The following is an 18,670-nucleotide window of genomic DNA, read 5'->3' as shown; positions in this document are numbered from 1 at the left end:
AGGTTTGGCCAAATTGACGAGCTCGAGCCTTGCCACAGGTCGATGAGCTCAAGCTCACCAACCTATGGTGCATTGCCAATTGAGATGGAAAAAGGTTCGATGTTTGGATTTACTTAAAAAATTGTTGTCTGTTATTATTATATAATGTTCCTAATATAAGATACTCAAATAATATCAAACGCTTGTATAAGATATTACTAATATACGAAGTATGAAATTGTACATTTTTTTTATTTCAAAGTAAAGCAACCACCCCAGGCGCCCCCCCCAAAAAAAAAAAAAGACACCAAAAACAGAAAATGAAAGCAATTGAAAAGTTTAATTTCTCTGTCATGAAAGTCTGTGTCAGCATGCGCGTGGAAAAGGGGTTTGTTAAAATGATTTTTTCTATTAATGATGGAGAAATTATTTTCCTCAATTTAAATATGATTATTTCCATGACTCTGAATTTCCCTTGATTATCTACTTTCGGGGAACCAACCACATGAAAATTTGAATAGTCATTTCATGAATAATCTTTTTCATAAAACAAACACCTCGTTCGGATGCTTTATATTTTTTTCAAAATGGAATTTGAAAAACTTTCAAGCTTTTAAGGCTCCATAGATTTTTCCAAAATGTCAATTTTTCTTGTTTGTTATTGGAAAGATCATGAGATCAATTGACCATCAATATGTGCACATAAATTAAATCATCGATTCACATGATATCAACTCATTTCAATTTATCCATAATATTAAAGTATTTTGTATCGTCTATGAGGTTTATATATTCTTTATATCCACATTGTCTTCTTGTAATTATACACTTACAAATTTAGGTTTGACCTTTCAACAATAGCATCAGAATCAGGTTTTACCCAATTTATATGGTGTTGGGGGTGGGGGGGGGGCGCATGAGGGGGCTATTAAAGTATTACTCAATTTTTTTGTCGTAGAGTAATACTCCTTTTGAGTTTGAATTTCTACTAAGTCACAGCCGGGGAAATTCAGTGGAAGCTATTGAAATATTTGTAAAGTAAAAAATGTTGAACAATGGCTAGTATTGAAGTCATAATTATAATAGGAGAACGAACCAGATGGGGCTCACTCCCCACGGTCTTCACCCGGCCAAGATGTTCTATAGTAGAAAGAGAGTCATTTTCAATCGAGTTATAAGCTAACTTGTGAAAATTCGGCTTCTTTTCTTTAGTAAGCTTATATGTGATTTGATTTCGTAATGAATGACATCAGTAAAGCGTGCAAAAGAGCGTAAAAGCTATTCAAACTGTGTCCCACGTTTGACCCATGATTTGATCAAATAGCGAGGATTCTATGTAAAATATGAGTATTTTAGGTCTACTTTCTGTGAGATCATATTAAAATAACAAGATTGCGTATGAATTCATTATATGCAATCGAGATTTGGAAAGCCTCTCTTCATGAATATACTGTGGGATTTTAGTTTCATGACTTATGGTGTTTGGTAGGATTGACTTGACAACAGAAATGCACTCTATCATTTCTTTTCCTTGCTTTCCTCCTTTTTTTCTTGTTTAGCTTGAGGATTAGGGAAAGATTTTCCCTAACTAACCCCTTTTGACTGACAATTTCACGAGTCCATTACTACCTCGGTTTCATGCATGAATGAGCACCGAAAGCAACTTTGCATGATAGCCTCCCACCAACTGTACAACATGTATTTAGGTCGCTATCTGTATTGTGGACCCATTCCTTACATCTTCGCGTTAGCTTGTTCCTATCTTCCAAGAATATGGATTTCTAATTTAGCATGCCTAGGAAATATTTCATTAAACAAGTTATTAATGTTTAAAATATTAAATTGGTAGTAACGTGGCAAGAACCACTAATTCTCTTTATTCCCCACAAAACATGCCGTGAATCGGAAACGAAATTAATTTGCTTGTGCTATCAAGAATTGGTTGTCCCTTTACTCAGGGATGGCAAGACTCTAAAGAGAGAGGTATGGCCATCAGACTAAAGCACTCCTGCCCTAGTGTACTTAGCCACTCACATTAGAGGAGGAGAATGACAAGATAATTAGTAGGCCACCGAGAATTCGGTTGCAAGGCAGTTAGATTAATGGAAGTATGCAAAGGTAAATCGTATATTAATTTGTGTTTAAGAGGAAATTGGCGAAAATTGACGTGTATTTCTCGAAGAACATTGGACGATCAAACTGAGTTCAAGAAAATTGAATAACCAAATAGACTGATTTTTGGCCACGCAGGGTGCTGTGACCCTTAACAACCCTGACACCATTTTTCGCTGATTTTAAAGTAGCGCCAATATGAGCAAACCAACAAATAGTCATCGAGCGAGAGGCTGAGAATAAGTCCACGATCTGCATTATTATTATTCTAGACAGGACACCGAAAAACATGTCACTATCGAAGCATCGCAATCACGACAAAGTCTTATCAAAATAAATTATGGATGTGCACTTCTCGTTCCCTAGAAGAAATGTAGGAGGGTTTGCGATTTAAATACGAGCACATCATCGAGACACTCCACGACCTGCGAACAGCTTGCGCCGGACAATGGCGCGACAACAAGCCGTGTTTCTGCTTGCATGGGCTCTTGCTCTTGGAGTTGGAGTTATGTCTTCAATGGCTTCAGCCGCAATCGTGGAACACGTATTCAATGTAACGTGCTTTGCTCTCCTCCTCTGAAAGCTTCTTTTCCAACCATGTACATACCATACAAAGGTTTTATGCACCGACCCATTTTTTGTTCTTGTTCGATCCAATGCTAGTCGTGCACAATGTGATTCTCATTTATCTATCTCTTAGATCTCCGGGAATGAACTATATTGAAGTAGCATTCGGAGTCTGTGTAGTCTCATTTTTCATTGATTAAACTGCAAAAAAACAAGGATTAAACTTGGATGCACGGCATGGGATTAATCCGCTTCCTTTTAATGATCGATTTTGTTCATCACATTAATGCTCCTTTATCTAGAATTAGCTTTCCTCTCGTTTATTCACTTAAGGGTGGATGCAATGTTTTGTTTCAGGTAGAGAATGTGACAGTGAGAAAATTATGCCACGACCATGTGATCACTGCAGTGAACGGAGCTCTTCCTGGCCCGACGATTCAAGTTACGGAGGGAGACACCCTCGTCGTTCACGTCTTCAACAAGTCTCCATACAACGTAACTATTCACTGGTAATTAACAATAACTACATCAAAAGACTGACATACGCATAGGAAGTTCGACTTTGATTAGGACAACGTTAGGTTTTTCCATTTTGTTGTTTTATTTTTCCATGACCTTCCAGCTGTTTTTTTTTTTTTTTTTTTTTTTTTTTTAAACAAAAGAAGGAAAGATGGAATGAACAATTGCTTTTTGACCCAAGATTGATGATGGCATGCGATCATGAGACCTCACCTCCCCCATGAGCTTGTCAACTACGTTTGCTTACAACAAACGAAAATTTTAAAAAAGGGAGAAAAATACGTTGACTTTGGTGAACTTCTCAAGTGCCAACTTTGGGAATTTTTTTTTTCCTCGTTATTTGTTTCTTTCCCCTATAGTCACTAAAGATGACACTCAATTGATTTCATGTAGGCATGGGGTGTTTCAACTATTGAGTAGTTGGGCAGATGGACCAAGTTATATTACGCAATGCCCAATACCTCCTGGAGGCAATTATACCTACAACTTTACTATCACTACACAGGAAGGCACACTCTGGTGGCATGCTCATGTTTCATTTCTCCGTGCCACCGTCTACGGTGCTCTCATCATCCTCCCTAAGTCGGGTCACTACCCATTTCCTACACCTTACGAAGAATTTCCCATTATTCTAGGTATCACTCTTCACCCAATTTCTAACGTATATATCCCAATCTTAGTAAATCTCTTTCTATATCTTTGAATGGATACGTGAGTCATTAATCAACCAGCCCAGACTAATCATGGAACCCGAATTCCATGACCCAATGATTTGTCAACATGCTAATCAAATTTAAGTTCGCTAGATTCAATTATCCCGCAATTAATCTCTCTTAACAGAAATTCGACCAAACTGTTAAATGATTTACGTTGTACTGCAGGAGAGTGGTGGAACGCAAATGTGATCGATTTACAGACCCAGGCGCAAGCGCTCGGCACGGGGCCTAACAATTCAGATGCATTCACCATTAATGGAAGACCCGGAGATCTCTATCCTTGTTCAAAAAACTGTAAGCAACCACCAGCGACATACTGCGCCTTTCTCCTTCATATCACCTCGATGATTTGGTTTCTAAAGAATAATTTCAACTTGAACGAAGTTCAGAGAAATTTCAATGGGTGGTTTGATGATATTCGATACTTAGGCTTTTTTTTTTCTCCACGCAGGTACCTACAAGCTAAATGCGGTGCACGGACAGACCTACATGCTTCGCTTAATTAACGCTGCACTCAATAACCAACTTTTCTTCAAAATAGCCAATCACAAGTTTACTGTCGTCGCCGTCGACGCCTCATACACCAATCCCTATGTCACCGACGTTGCTGTCCTCGCCCCAGGCCAAACGGTTGACGTGCTCCTCACCACCGACCAAACTCCAGGGGCCTACTACATGTTAGCCCGCCCGTACGTTAGCGCCCAGAATGCTCCGCCGCCCGACAACACCACCACGACTGGTATCCTCATTTACGACGAGCTGCCCTACACGAGCCCAATCATGCCGCTCTTGCCAGCCCTCAACGACACCCCGACAGCCCACACGTTCTCCTCCTCCTTGACCAGCCTCGTGGGGAGCCCGAATTGGAGGCCGGTGCCGACTCAGCTGGACGAGCAACTGCTCTGGACCGTCGGATTGAGTGTAGCCCCATGCGGCCCCCCCAACGCCTGTACGGGCGTACCCAATATCCCTACGCTCCGGCTGTCCGCGAGCATAAATAACGCTTCGTTCCAATTCCCCACGAGCCTGTCCATCTTGCAAGCACACTTCTTCAACGTGACAGGGATCTACACCGCCGATCTCCCCGACCAGCCACCGCTGAAATTCGATTACACGAACCCCGCCAACAGCAACAACTCAGCATTGGCGTTCGCGTTCAAGAGCACGAGGGTTAAGCAAGTGAAGTACAACGCGACCGTCGAGATCGTGTTCCAGGACACGACCATCATCGGTGCAGAGAATCACCCTATGCACTTGCACGGCTACAACTTCCACGTGGTGGGACAAGGGTTCGGGAACTTCGATCCTGTCAATGATCCGAAGAAATACAATCTAGTCAACCCGGTGATACGCAACACGATCGGTGTGCCCGTGGGAGGTTGGGCTACCATCAGGTTCCAAGCAAATAATCCAGGTAATATTGTTTTTTTTTTTTTTGCTAGTATTATTAATCAGATGAAGTACAGAAGCGTTGGGGTATCTCAGCATTACAAATAAAATTAATAATGCAAGAAATAGGAAATAAAAAAATCTCCATATAGTAGCCAATACAACATTTGCTTAGGAAAGTCTACAATTTTAGTAAAGTGAAGTTCTATCTCTTATGATTTTACGGCCCTTAGCCAAAATAATGTGGTTATCAGTTGACTTATATTGAATTGTCCACATTTGTGCTCTATCCAAATAGATTATATAGTCATTAGGAAAGATATCTTGAGGAGCCTTACCGCCGTGTCTTTGCCCTTTAGTAGCCTCAATCAACTATTGAAGTTCATCAGTCTAGCCTCTTAAAGAATGCCAGATCCCATGTTGTGCAAAGCTATTACGCCATATACTTCTAGTCCAGTTGCACTGGATGAACAAATGAGTTTTGTCTTCGATATCGGCCATACAAATATTACACTAAATATCAACTAGAAGCATCCACCGCCATATGGCTTTTGTTGGCGGTAGTCTATCCCTACAAACAAGCCAGCCTTGTCTCTGTTTCATATCATATATTATGATAGTTAATATTATAGAGAATCAATCTATTGCATCCTAACATCAAGATATGGGGAAACAAAACCAATCATAATGTTAGAATATTATTATTGAAGTCTCAAGTGGGGTTTATTGTTTCTTAAAATATGATTGACTAGGGTTTGGAGAAAAGACTAGATATGATTATCTTTTTACAAAAAAACAATACATGAGTAGGCGATTCTTCTGTTGAAGTCTAGTAAAAAAAGAAGATAATCTAAGTACGATCAACGATCACTTGCAAGCGTAGCAAACACGCAGACCCATTTCTTGTGATTATTTAAGCAAGATAAATGGGACTAAGTCCACAAATCATCGGGAAATCTGATCATTATCTTTAAGCAAACTCGTCAACCATATGCATTCTATAATCCCCATTACTTTTTGTCGTTGTTATCATGTGGCTTGAAATCACATTTTTGAATTTGCAAGCGTGAATTTCTCAGGGGAGGGAGTTAGGTACAGGAATGGATTTGGAATTTAGATGGAACGAATTGAAGGATAGCGACAGGGCAACAAATCCTTTAGATCATTTCGATGATGAACTCAAAATATGACATTTCGGAAATAGACGATCAGTATATCACCCCAAACAAAAAGATTATCGCATCTCATTGTTTTTTAATATACATTTTACAGGTGCATGGATACTGCACTGTCACCTGGACGCCCACTTGACGATGGGACTAGCGACGGTCATCGTCGTCGATAATGGGCCGACCCCGTCATCGACGTTGCCTCCACCTCCTCCTGATCTGCCTCAGTGTTAGGACAGACAGCACACGAAACGCGCTTTGTCTATTTATTCTTTCTGGATGCAACCCCATTATAATACTCAGTTATCCATTGCTTCATTCCTTCGACAATGCCGATTCAATGGAGAGAGTTCATGTTTTCCGGTCCTTCGGTTCACATACATCCCCCGCCTTTGGCCGGCAATTTCATGTCTTTAATATATCTGAATGTCTACCTGTTTACACCTGTTTATGTATAAGCATAATAAAAGAAGAAATAAAGAGAAGAGTCTCTTGTGTCCACCTTTGTTGTGACTTAGCAAATGTATGTTTCAATATCTTGCAATACAATAACCTAAGCCCACTCACTCTAGGTGCGGGAGGCTATTATACCTGCCTACTCGGTAGCAGTCAGAATCGAAACTTTGATGTGGTGTCTACTTTCACCACCATGAGACCTTCTAATTCCCTGTCTATCTTTATCTTCCCGACAAAGAGAGAATAGGAGGACAGCGTGGAGTCTCTCACCCTAGGGCGATTTTCCCATCTGTTTCTTCCATGAGCCTTTTAAAGACCTGCTTAGGTCCTTAAGTGGGTTCATATGTGGTACCAAAGAAGGAAAAAAGTGAACAAGGAAACAAGTAATTAAAGGAATTACAATGAAGTTAAGATAATGGAAAGAAACTGAATTTTTCTAACAAAACATGCAAGCTGAAGACTAATTTAGGAATAACATTTGTAGTCTGCATTAGAGCTTTTCCAATGTAGGCCACATTAATTGAGTTTAAAATTGATTGTTGTACGGAATTGGTCTAATAAGGTAAGATATAAAGATTCTTAATTAGTTTAATATGAGACTGGCTTATGTGGGCTAAGTAAAGTTCAGCCTATAATGAGAGGGTCTATAGCTAAAAAATCTATAAATAGTGTTTAATTTTTTTTCTCTAATCCTGATGCACAAATAACCTCACATAAAGAGCAATTACTTAATATAATTCATGATGGGCAATCTCATTGAGCCTAGTGATACAAAACGCAATACAGGAGATGCACTTGAGCTCTAAATCATCGCTATTTTGTATCAAGAATGATGAATTCCAAATTAGATGCGTAAATATCTTTTTATTACATTAATGTGTTCTAAATTCTAGTTATGGAGATTTTGGGGTGTTGTCTTCACGACTTACATATTGGATTAGAGCAGCCATAGTCTAGGTTTGGAACTTTTGGGTTTGGTAAAGTGTTGAGTCCAAGCACCACACATAGTTATATTTTTGAAAATATTTTCCGATTCTTTTCAAGGGGAAATTATTTTCCCAAATTTAAATTTTGGTATGAATTTTTTTTTCATTATCCGTTTACTCATTTTCTTAAACGAATTAAATGCTGAAAACGATGAAAATGTTTTCTCCGATTTTTTTTTTTTTTTTTGTGAGACAAACAAACCAAAAGTTGAATATTTCCATAAGTTTAGTAGAATACGGATGCCAAGTTGGGGCCGGGATCAATGACCCCAAGCTTGTCCCTTGCACCCCAACAACCTGCCCCATCCCTCGCTCACCCCTCGTGCAATTATATCATATTCCCCGTCTCAAGATTGCCTTAATTGGAGTAGGACAGAGCTGGCCCTATGAGTTGAGGCAACATTGCCATTGTAATGATTTGGTCCAAGAGGGTGGGGAGTGTTTGTTGAGATAGGGGGCCCGGACAAAAAAATGGATCTTGATAGATTTTTAAGATGACGAAAAAAAGGTATGAATGAACCGAATTATTCACTTAAAAGAGGAGTGCACTCTTAAAATATACATGTAAAACTGAAATTAATTAATGGAATGCACCTTTTGATGTAGTGATGATGCTTAACATTGGAAGCGTTCACGGGTGAGATTACTAATGAGATAGGCGATCTCTTGGAAAAGTACCATAAACGCCAAAGGTAAAACTATGAGACTTGGAATGTGATGGATCAAAGAGAATAATACCTTGAATGAGTTAATCCATATGTATTGCAACCATCCTTGGTAAAGAAAAAAAAATCTATTTTCAAACAATCAAATGTAACCTAAATAGTAAGAGAGAGAGACAAAATAGGATTGGCCACAAGTTAAAATGGTCACCTATTGTTTACAAGATCAAGAATTCAATCTACATTGTTAGCAAATCTTTGGATGGCTCATGTTATGTTGGTTCAACCGCGTCATACCTTGCTTGCATACATTTTCTGATCGCTAGTATTCTAGTGGGCTGTGGTGATAAGCTTGCTCATCTTGGAACTTTTGTGAGTGGTGAAGAAGTAATAACGGCTCAAACCAAATGTACGATAACGGGTGTGATACCATTATGACAATGCTCGACGGGTGTCCCTCGCGCTTATCGATCCTCCTTCCCTTTGAACTTATAAAAGATGGAAAAGAAGAGAGTTGGGAGAGACCGGAGGAGCGAGAGAGTGGCTTGGAGGGCCGAAGTCACGTTAGGAAAGTTCATATGGGCTTGTAATAATACCTTATACCCAAACTATATAGGTGGGCTTTGCTTTTACCTTTTTCTGCAGAGGGACCAGGCCTCCCCCGGCCCTCCTGCATTCGTGAGTGCTCCGGGGGTTAAGTTATTTAGGTTCGGTATGAAATGAACAACTCATACCTGGCGTCTTCACATCGAACAATTTCTTTCGTTTTACTCATTTCATAGAAAGATTGTTAAATGGGTGTAGTATATATACTAAACTGGATTTAAACCAATGGAAATGATGAACCCTTTGTGGATTTTATGTAGATTTCTTTATAGGATATTATAATATTTGACAGTTCGGATTCAGTTTAGTATATGTACCGATTCATTAAATAGTTTTTCCATTTTATATTCGACTCTTGTACGGTATTATCCTATTAATTGCAGAAGCGGGTTTCAAGAAATCAATGGTAATGCAACTTCATGTCAAATCTGCGTTTTTTTTTGGTCCACACTGAAGATTTAGATTAGATGGATCTGCGAGATTTTAGGCCGTAATATAGTTTAGTCCGTCCAGAGCCAACCAATACGCTTTGACTTATCATGCCGGAGAACGGGGGAAGAGAAGAAACGAGTGCAATTGCGCAAAAAGTGGCTTTTGCTCGCAAGCAGTTTCTGTCCGAATGCACCAAGCCAACTTCATACCCGGGCAGAGAGTGATAAGTTCTGACTCTGCACCAAATCTAATGCACCTTAACAGCATCATTTAATGTCAGATACAAAATCCGCGAAAGGACTTAGTTCGAGGGGCAGGCGTGCCTGCCTTTCTTGGTCGAGGTTTCGGGTTCAAAAATCACGACGACGTACTTTTACGAGGGACACCATAAAAATTACAAACCTGATTTGTCGTGATAATTGTTGTGTGTATACGCGACCGAAGGATCCCCTGGGAATTCACCATTTGCTTGTAAAGACCATGGAGACATGGAGGCATATACATCTCTTTACGATGAATTACCTCCATATTGCTCTCTTAGCTGATATAAAGTAGGGGGCACTCAAAAGTCAAACTCATTCTGACCTTGGCCGGAGAATAACATTAATTAGCTGAAGATCACAAACTAAGAAGGAAAAGAGTGGGGATGAATGCGGTGTGAGTAAGTAGGGAGTTTATTTATTAATGTGTACCGAAATCACGAAGGTCCCAAAAAAAGTGAACAAAGTCAAGCAATTAAAAAGAAAAATATCTATCACAAAAAACCAAAATTACATCCATTGTGATATAACTATCCAAAACTTTATTTTGTGTCGCCAAAAGCCCTAAATTTGCTCACTCTAATATAAATATCCCCAACTTTTGCACATTGTATACCATTTATTTCAGTTTTATCCAAGGCATACTAGTCACATTGGTATAAATTTGGAGCTTTTTATGATACCAAAAAAATTGAGGTATTTATGTCACAATAGACAAGTTTGAGGTTTTTAATGACACAAAAAGAGTTCCGGATACTTATGTCATGATGGTTATAGTTTAGGGTCTTTTGTGGTATATATACAAAAAAAAAAAAAAAATAAGACTAAGAGGAAGTCATGAAGTCTCGAAGAAAAAAACAAGTGACGCTCTTGATAACTCGTTTTTCTTATTATCTTGGTGATTACTCAATGTCCCACCTATGAATGCAGACCCAAAAGATATATCGTTAACCGGGTCCATGCAAGATTAGAAGTAAACCTTCGAGCCCAAGGCAAGGCAAGGGGAAAAGTTCATGTTTAAATGTATACGCAAATGTCGTAGCAAACAAAGATTATTTCTAGTCAACTGGTTGTCTTTTCTTTTCGGGTACCTAATTTCGTGAAAAATACTAGGAAAGCCTTAAAACAGTTCCTCTTGAAGGTTTCAACCTTAAAAGGACGCATCACCAATAATTTAATCATCTAGATTCTCTACACTTGTACCTGAAATCGCATGAAAAGCTTGACGCGAATGCAATGAAGTGCACGCAATCACAAAAAAGTGACTCCTTTCGGTCAGAGCTATGAAGCTCGCGCGGTCCGCACGGTGATTGTGAAACAAAATCGATTTTTGAATTTGTTTGTTGGATTTCGCGCATGCCTTTGATCCCTGAGGAAAAAGCTTGCGGAGATCTTTTTTCCTTTTGGAAAATAAAGGAGCAAAACAATCAATTTATTGATATTGGAAGAATCTTCTAAAAGATTCTTCCAATGTATCATTTATGGGTTCAATAGAATTCATAGGTATAAGAAGAAGTCCTATCAAATAGAGATTTCTTCTTTCAATCATATTTCGATTGTTAATATGATATATAAGGACTGCTATCACAAGTAACACTACACTCTTGATCATGAAATATCAACCCTGTGAATTGCATTGAAGTAGGATACTCCAAATTCAGGGGTCTAAGAGATTTAGAAAACGTCTTAGTGGAAACAAAATGTGAATAAAAGATCACATGGAATTGAATTGTGTCTATGAATATAAGAAAATCTAGGATTTGAACAGATATCCTTTCATTAATTTCTCCTAAAGATTTCATTTTGATTGATTAGATATAGGCTACTATGCCGGTAGATTAGTTTTGTGCAAGTTTAAACCAACATGTCACGTTTGAATTTTGTGGTAACTACACTATAATCACTTGTAGACTTCACCTTAACTCATTTACCCTTGTACTTCAAACAAGCTCTCCAATAATGCCCTACTTCTTTGCGGTGATAACATCCATGATTCCTAAATTGGACTTCCATTTAGGGTAGCTCTTCCATTGGCTAACTCTAGATCCTTGACATTTGTCTCTACTTTGGATAAGCAAAGTCTATGCCATATTCTCCGCTAGGTATCTTTGGTCTATGCTAAGAGAACCAGGCCGGCTGTATCTCTTAATTGTAGGGAGTCCCTATATCAATGAATCAATAGAGTACTCAAAAGAATTTGATAAAGATTCCGCCAACATCGTGCCTTTTTCCTCATCAAGAAAGGCTTCATTGACATTCTTCAAACCTACAGTGAATTTGCTGAACTCATCTAAATGAGCTTTGATAGATGTATCTTCAACAAGTCTGAATTTAAAGATCTTTTTCAGCATATACAAGTGATTATTCAAACCCTCCATCGTATAGGCCGACTCAAATTTTGCCCACAATCTTGCAACATCTTTCTCTTTGATCACTTAAGTCAACACCTCACCAATGGATTCAACAGGACTATGCTAAGCTTTTTGCATTCTCCATCAACCTACCTTGCTTGGATCTTTCATCATTTCCAACTATTTATCCTTGCCATCCAATGTCTTGGTCAAATATTGATAAAAATTAACTGAATTTGACTCGCTCCCCACAGTTTTCACCCCGCTGAGAAGATGTTGCCATCCAATGTCTTGGTCAAATCTTGATAAAAATGAACCGAATTTGACTCGCTCCCCACGGTTTTCACCCCGCTGAGAAGATGTTTTATAATTCAAAGAGTCATTTTCAATCGAGGTATTAGTCAACTTGTGAATATTCAGCTTCTTTTCTTTAGCAAGCCTAGTTGTGATTTGATTTGGTAAAGAATGACACATCGGTAAAGCGTGCAAAGACCATAAAGGTAAGTTTGAGTCTGACTTGGTCTACAGCGGCGGTTCTATACAATATGAGTATTGTCTGAATTTTGTGAGATTCAAAAAAAAAAAATTATAATAATAACTTGCATGTGAAATTATTAATCGTTAACGAAATTTGAAAAGTCTCTTTCCAAGAACATAAATTACATCAATCATAAATAACGTAAAAATGTTGTATCAACTTGTAAACAACGTAAATCTTTTGTGTGATTTCACCTTCAAAACTTCTTGTGTTTGATCGGCTTGGCTTCACAAAAAAAAAAAGTATTTTCTCTTCTTCTCTTTTTCAATTCTTTCCCCTCTTTTTTTTTTCTTCTTTTTTTTGCTTGAGGACTTGTAGAAGATATTTTCGGTTGGGGCCAAGATTAGTGAAAGATACTCCCTAGCTAAACTTTTGATTGACCATTCGAAGTATCCATCACTATATTTTTTTATACATGCGTGCTTTCAATGCATGAATGAACAACTGTATTCCATTATTCTTATTTAACCGAAGGTCAATGATCTACATGAGCTTTCAATGCAACTTACTATGACAGCCTCCTACCAACTATAAAATACATATTTATTTAGGTTGCCATCCTTTTTGTGGGCCTATGACTTACATCTCTTGATGGAGCTTGATGATCACGCGTCTGTGCCATGGCGAACGACCGCGTCAGCGGCGGGGCAATTGGTCCCTTGTGGTGGTCTTGGATGACATTTCTAAGAGACGAAATCACAAAGAGAAGGGAGAGGGGAAATAGATATTATATTAATGTTTTTTTTTAATTTATCGTCTCTGTTCTTTATCATTAATATTCGATTTTTTTTTAAAATACAACATTTGGTTTTTAGAGAGACAAGTATGCTAAAGAGGAAAAAAAAAAAATACTAACTTGCATTTTTAAGATAAATGATTATGTGACATTTTTTAATAGTCTATGAAAATAATAGTGTTTTTGGACCATAAAAATCAAATAACAAATAATTATAAATTATTGTGAGTTTATTCTTTCAATAACTTGTGGCCCATAAGAAACTGTTACCTATATTAGTCTAAGGATTGCAATATAAAGCCCCATTATTAAATATATTTCAAGCACATGTGATGCCGATGTGGCTTGAGGCCACATTTGGAGAAAGGCCAAAAGGGAAAAAGGAAAAGAAAAAGTCAAAAAGTAAAGAAGGAAAAAGCCAAAAATGAAGCCCCTCTAGCATCCTTTTTCCCTAATAGGTTAGTTGAAACGAGATACTTCGAAATTTAATGAAAACATAAGCACCAATGATTTTGGATAGATGGGGTCTATTTTTCCCTTTCTTTTCCTTGTTTTTCCTCTTCTTCTCCATTCTCTTCAAATGCTATCAAGCTCTAATACCGTCGCCTCCTGGCTTGCCTCCAGCCATCGCCAGTTTCGCTAGCTTGACAATTACCTGCCGTCACCGCCATTGTCTCAATTGACGGCAGAGGAGGGTCGAGGCCATCTTTAGTTGAGTGGCAAGGGTCCACAACCCTTGCCGTTGATCAAGTGGTGCCATTTGAGTTTTTGATTGCTATGTACGCGCTATGTTTCTACCATGTGGGCTTTGTGACACTAAAGGACTATGACCCTATTATCCATTGGATTTTCAAGGGGGGCCAACATGAACAAACATACAGTTCAATAAACCAATTGCACATATAGAAAAGAAAAATTGAAGGAACGACATTGTCCCAAATTACAAAAAGTTGAGGAACCCCATATCATTATCCCTTCAAAATAATTTCTTCCTTAAAATGGTTGTCAATAGTCATGATCATCCTCGTATTGAAATCTCCAACTCCAACATGGCTCCCACATCTGTACATCCACCACGCCACTATGAGATCTCATCCTCCATTCAAGAAAATCGATAAAAAAAAATAAAAAAAAGAAGAAAAAAAGAAGAAAAGGAAACAGCTTATTTAACCAAATTATTGCATCCGACCCTTCGAATGAACTAAAACAGAATGACAAAATTGGAACTCGGAGGTTCTTTAGTCGTAGTTGAATTAAACAATTCAAAGGGCCGGCTATGCCAAGAAATCATAACATGAGTTCCTTGCTTCTCTCCTTATCCATTTATTCATCTATCTTCTTTGCTTATATTTCTATATTCTAATTTATTATCAAGTGATAGAAGCCATTTAAACCGCTAGACAGCGAAGCTTGCGCTGTCGCTTTGCAAAACCTACCCTCAGGGACCCTTTCTTCCTTTAATATAATGTCCCTCACGCAATCGTGCGAGGGATTGAGAATAAGTCCTACGACCCGCATTACATCATACTTCCCGAAAAAAGAAGTAGAGAGAAAATCGCCAACGAAGCTTCACGATCACACCACAGTCCGATTGATATAAAATAAGGACGCGCGCTTCCCGCCCCCTGGAAGAAACCTAACAACAGAACTGCGGTTTAAATACGGGCGTGTCGTCTGTGTTTCGTGCACCGTCGAAGCAAATTCCAAGACCTTCGAAAAGCTTGCGCCAAGCGATGGGGCGACGACAAGCGTGGATTCTGCTCGTGTGGGCTTTTGCCCTTGTAGCTACGTCTGCCATGGCTGCAGCTGCAACTGTGGAACACACATTCAATGTAACGTGCTTTCCTCCTTCTAGTGCTGCTTTTCCGACCGTACGCAACTTGTGCTTTAACGTACGATGGTTTTAGGCGTAGGGGCCCGTTTTATGTTCCTGTCTTGTCCGGTGGTTTTCATGGAAAACGTGATCTGTTTCAGGTGGAAAACGTGACGGTGAGTAAATTTTGCGAGAAGCATGTGATCACGGCAGTGAACGGAACTCTGCCAGGCCCGATGATTCGAGTCACGGAGGGCGACACCCTCGTTGTTCATGTCCTCAACAATTCCCCATACAACGTCACTATTCACTGGTGATTAATCCTGACCATTGAACTGCATAAAAAAAAAAAAAAAAATTCGCATAGGAAGTTTGACTTTTACATGGTACAACGGCGACATTTTCTTTCCTTCGTTGTTTTCTTACATGCCCATCCAAGCTGTTTTAAATAGTTAAACAAGATGCAATTAGCAATTGCTGTTTGACCAATTATTGATGATGGCATGCGACTATGAGACCTCACCTCGCCAACGAATTTGTCAACTACATGTGCTTAAATTAAACGAAAATTACAAAAATGGGAAGAAAAAAGAAACTTTGTCTTGATGAATTTGCCAAGTGCTACTTTGCGAAATGTCGTTTATTTTCATTATATGTCCCCCTCCCTTTCTAAAGTTGCTAATGATGATACTTAGCTCAATTCATGTAGGCATGGGATATTTCAACTATTGAGCGGTTGGGCAGATGGGCCGAGCTACATTACGCAGTGCCCCATACGTCCCGGACATAGTTATACCTATAGATTTACTATCACTAAGCAGGAAGGCACGCTTTGGTGGCATGCTCACTTCTCCTTGCTCCGCGCCACCGTCCATGGTGCTCTCATCATCCTCCCCAAGTCGGGTCGCTACCCATTTCCCACGCCTCACAAACAGTTTCCTATCATCTTAGGTATCCCTCTTCTCCAAATTTCTAATGTATATCCCAAAAAGTAGTTTTTATCTAAGTAATGCCTTCCTATATCATTAAATGGATCTACAAGAACCGGTAAAACCATTTACTGTAGATACTCTTTAAGCTGTAAAATGATTTACGAGGGTACTGCAGGAGAGTGGTGGAACGGAAATGTGATCGATATGGAGACGCAGGCAGAAGCGCTCGGCGTGCCGACTAACAATTCAGATGCATTCACCATCAATGGACGGCCCGGAGATCTCTATCCTTGCTCCAAAAAGCGTAAGCAATTACAACAACATACTGCGATTTTTCCTTCATATTACAACGATGGCTTTCTTTTAATGAATTAGTTCAACTTGAATCAGAGGAAATTCGATATTTTTTATTGCTTTGGTTATTGTTGGTTTGTTGATATTCGATACTTTCTTTTTTCTCGGCGCAGATCCCTACAAGCTAAAGGTGGTGCATGGAAAGACCTACATGCTTCGCATCATCAATGCTGCACTCAATAGCCAACTTTTCTTCAAGATAGCCAATCACAAGTTCACTGTGGTCGCTGTCGACGCCTCATACACTAAACCCTACATCACCGACGTTGTCGTCCTCGCCCCAGGCCACACGGTCGATGTGCTCCTCACCACAGACCAGACCCCGGGGGCCTACTACATGGCGGCCCGCCCGTACGTTAGCGCCCAGAATGCTCCACCGCCAGACAACACCACCACGACCGGGATCCTCATGTATGACAAGCTGCCCTACACGAGCCCGATCATGCCTCTCTTGCCGGCCCTCAACGACACCCCCACGGCCCACAAGTTCTACTCCTCCTTGACCAGCCTCGTGGGCAGCCCGAGTTGGATTCCGGTGCCGACCAAGCTGGACGAGCAGATGCTCGTGACCATCGGATTGAGCGTCTCCCCGTGCGGACCCAACGCCACTTGCAGGGCCGTCCCCAACGTCCCTACCCTCCGGTTGTCCGCAAACATGAACAACGCGTCGTTCCAATTCCCCAAGAGCCTGTCCCTCTTGCAAGCGCATTTCTCCAACGTGAAAGGGATCTACACCACCGATTTCCCCGACCAGCCGCCGCTGAAATTCGATTACACGAACCCTGCCAACAGCAACAACTCGGCATTGTTGTTCGCGCTCAAGAGCACGAGTGTGAAGCAAGTGAAGTACAACGCGACGGTCGAGATCGTGTTCCAGGACACGACCGTCATCGGCGCAGAGAACCACCCCATGCACTTGCACGGCTTCAATTTTCATGTGGTGGGACAAGGGTTCGGGAATTTCGACCCGGTCAAGGATCCGAAAAAGTACAATCTCTTCAACCCGGTGATCCGTAACACGGTCGCCGTGCCTGTGGGAGGTTGGGCTGCCATCAGATTCCGAGCAAATAATCCGGGTAATTTTATTCTCTCTCTTCCATATTATGAACTATGAAAGTAAATACCATATTGTCAAAAAAAAAAGAGAGTAAATACCATATTGTCAAAAAAGAAGAAGAGTAAATACCATATTGTCAAAAAAAAAAGAAAAGTAAATACCATATTGAGTAGAATTTATTGTTTCTTAAGAGTATGATTGACTTCGGAAAAAAAAAAGAAACTAGAAATAGCAATCTTTATTGAATAATTATATAGGATTTAGTCCAAACATGATCAACGATCACTTGCAAGTGTAACCAACACACATCAATTAAGCAAGATAGAAGGGACAAAGTCCCCGAAACATCAGGCAATCTAATTATTATCTTTAAGTTAACTCGTGAACCATATGCATTCTACAATCACATGTAACATATGATATCATGTGGCTTGAACTTCTACATTTTTGTGTTTGCAAGCATGGATGTTTCTCAGGGGAGGAAGTAGGTAAAGGAATGTGTTGGGTACATTAGATGGAACGAGTTGAATGATAGTGACAGTGCAACAAATCCTCTAGACCATTTCAATGATGAATTCAAAATATAACATACTGAATATAATTATATTTTATCACTCCGAACAAAAAGGTTATTGTATCTCTTTTTTTTTTTTGTACATTATACAGGTGTATGGATATTGCACTGCCACCTGGACGCCCACTTGCCGCTGGGGCTGGCGACGGCTTTTGTTGTCGAGAACGGGCCGACTCCATCGTCGACGTTGCCTCCACCTCCTCCTGATCTGCCTCAGTGTTAGGACCGAAAGTACTTGGGGCACGCTTTGTCTTTGTTTTTTTTTTTTTGGTGAAGTGGAGCACGCTTTGTCTATTTGTTATGTATTGAGTTTAATTTTTCCATTCTTTCTTCATGCAAACCCACTGTGATGCACGGTTGTCCGTAGCTTCATTCCTTCGACGATGCCAATTTCCCAACCTTTGATTCAAATTACATCCCTTAATTCACCCCGCCACCGCCTTTGGCTGATGATTTCTGGTC

The 18,670-nt window shown here is 39.7% G+C and overlaps 2 protein-coding genes across 2 annotated transcripts; both read left to right on the top strand.

The window, feature by feature from the left end:
* The first annotated feature begins 2,503 nt into the window (after nt 1-2,503).
* Nucleotides 2,504-6,952, top strand: LOC104433096 (laccase-7). The gene is made up of 6 exons (XM_010045740.2): nt 2,504-2,644; nt 3,016-3,167; nt 3,571-3,812; nt 4,059-4,187; nt 4,345-5,307; nt 6,555-6,952. The coding sequence occupies exons 1-6, from the start codon at nt 2,540-2,542 to the stop codon at nt 6,683-6,685; spliced, it is 1,722 nt and encodes a 573-aa protein (XP_010044042.1). The 5' UTR covers nt 2,504-2,539; the 3' UTR covers nt 6,686-6,952.
* Nucleotides 6,953-15,108: 8,156 nt separating this feature from the next.
* On the top strand, nt 15,109-18,534 carry LOC104433097 (laccase-7). The gene is made up of 6 exons (XM_010045741.3): nt 15,109-15,310; nt 15,453-15,604; nt 16,001-16,242; nt 16,399-16,527; nt 16,691-17,653; nt 18,301-18,534. Exons 1-6 carry the CDS (start codon nt 15,212-15,214, stop codon nt 18,429-18,431), a joined length of 1,716 nt encoding a protein of 571 aa, XP_010044043.1. The 5' UTR covers nt 15,109-15,211; the 3' UTR covers nt 18,432-18,534.
* Nucleotides 18,535-18,670: the final 136 nt, after the last annotated feature.

The sequence above is a fragment of the Eucalyptus grandis genome, chromosome 1 (assembly GCF_016545825.1).
Source record: "Eucalyptus grandis isolate ANBG69807.140 chromosome 1, ASM1654582v1, whole genome shotgun sequence".
In the NCBI taxonomy this organism is placed as follows: Eukaryota; Viridiplantae; Streptophyta; class Magnoliopsida; order Myrtales; family Myrtaceae; genus Eucalyptus; species Eucalyptus grandis.
Note: the sequence above shows the minus strand (reverse complement) of the source record. Positions and strands in the feature narration are given on the sequence as shown.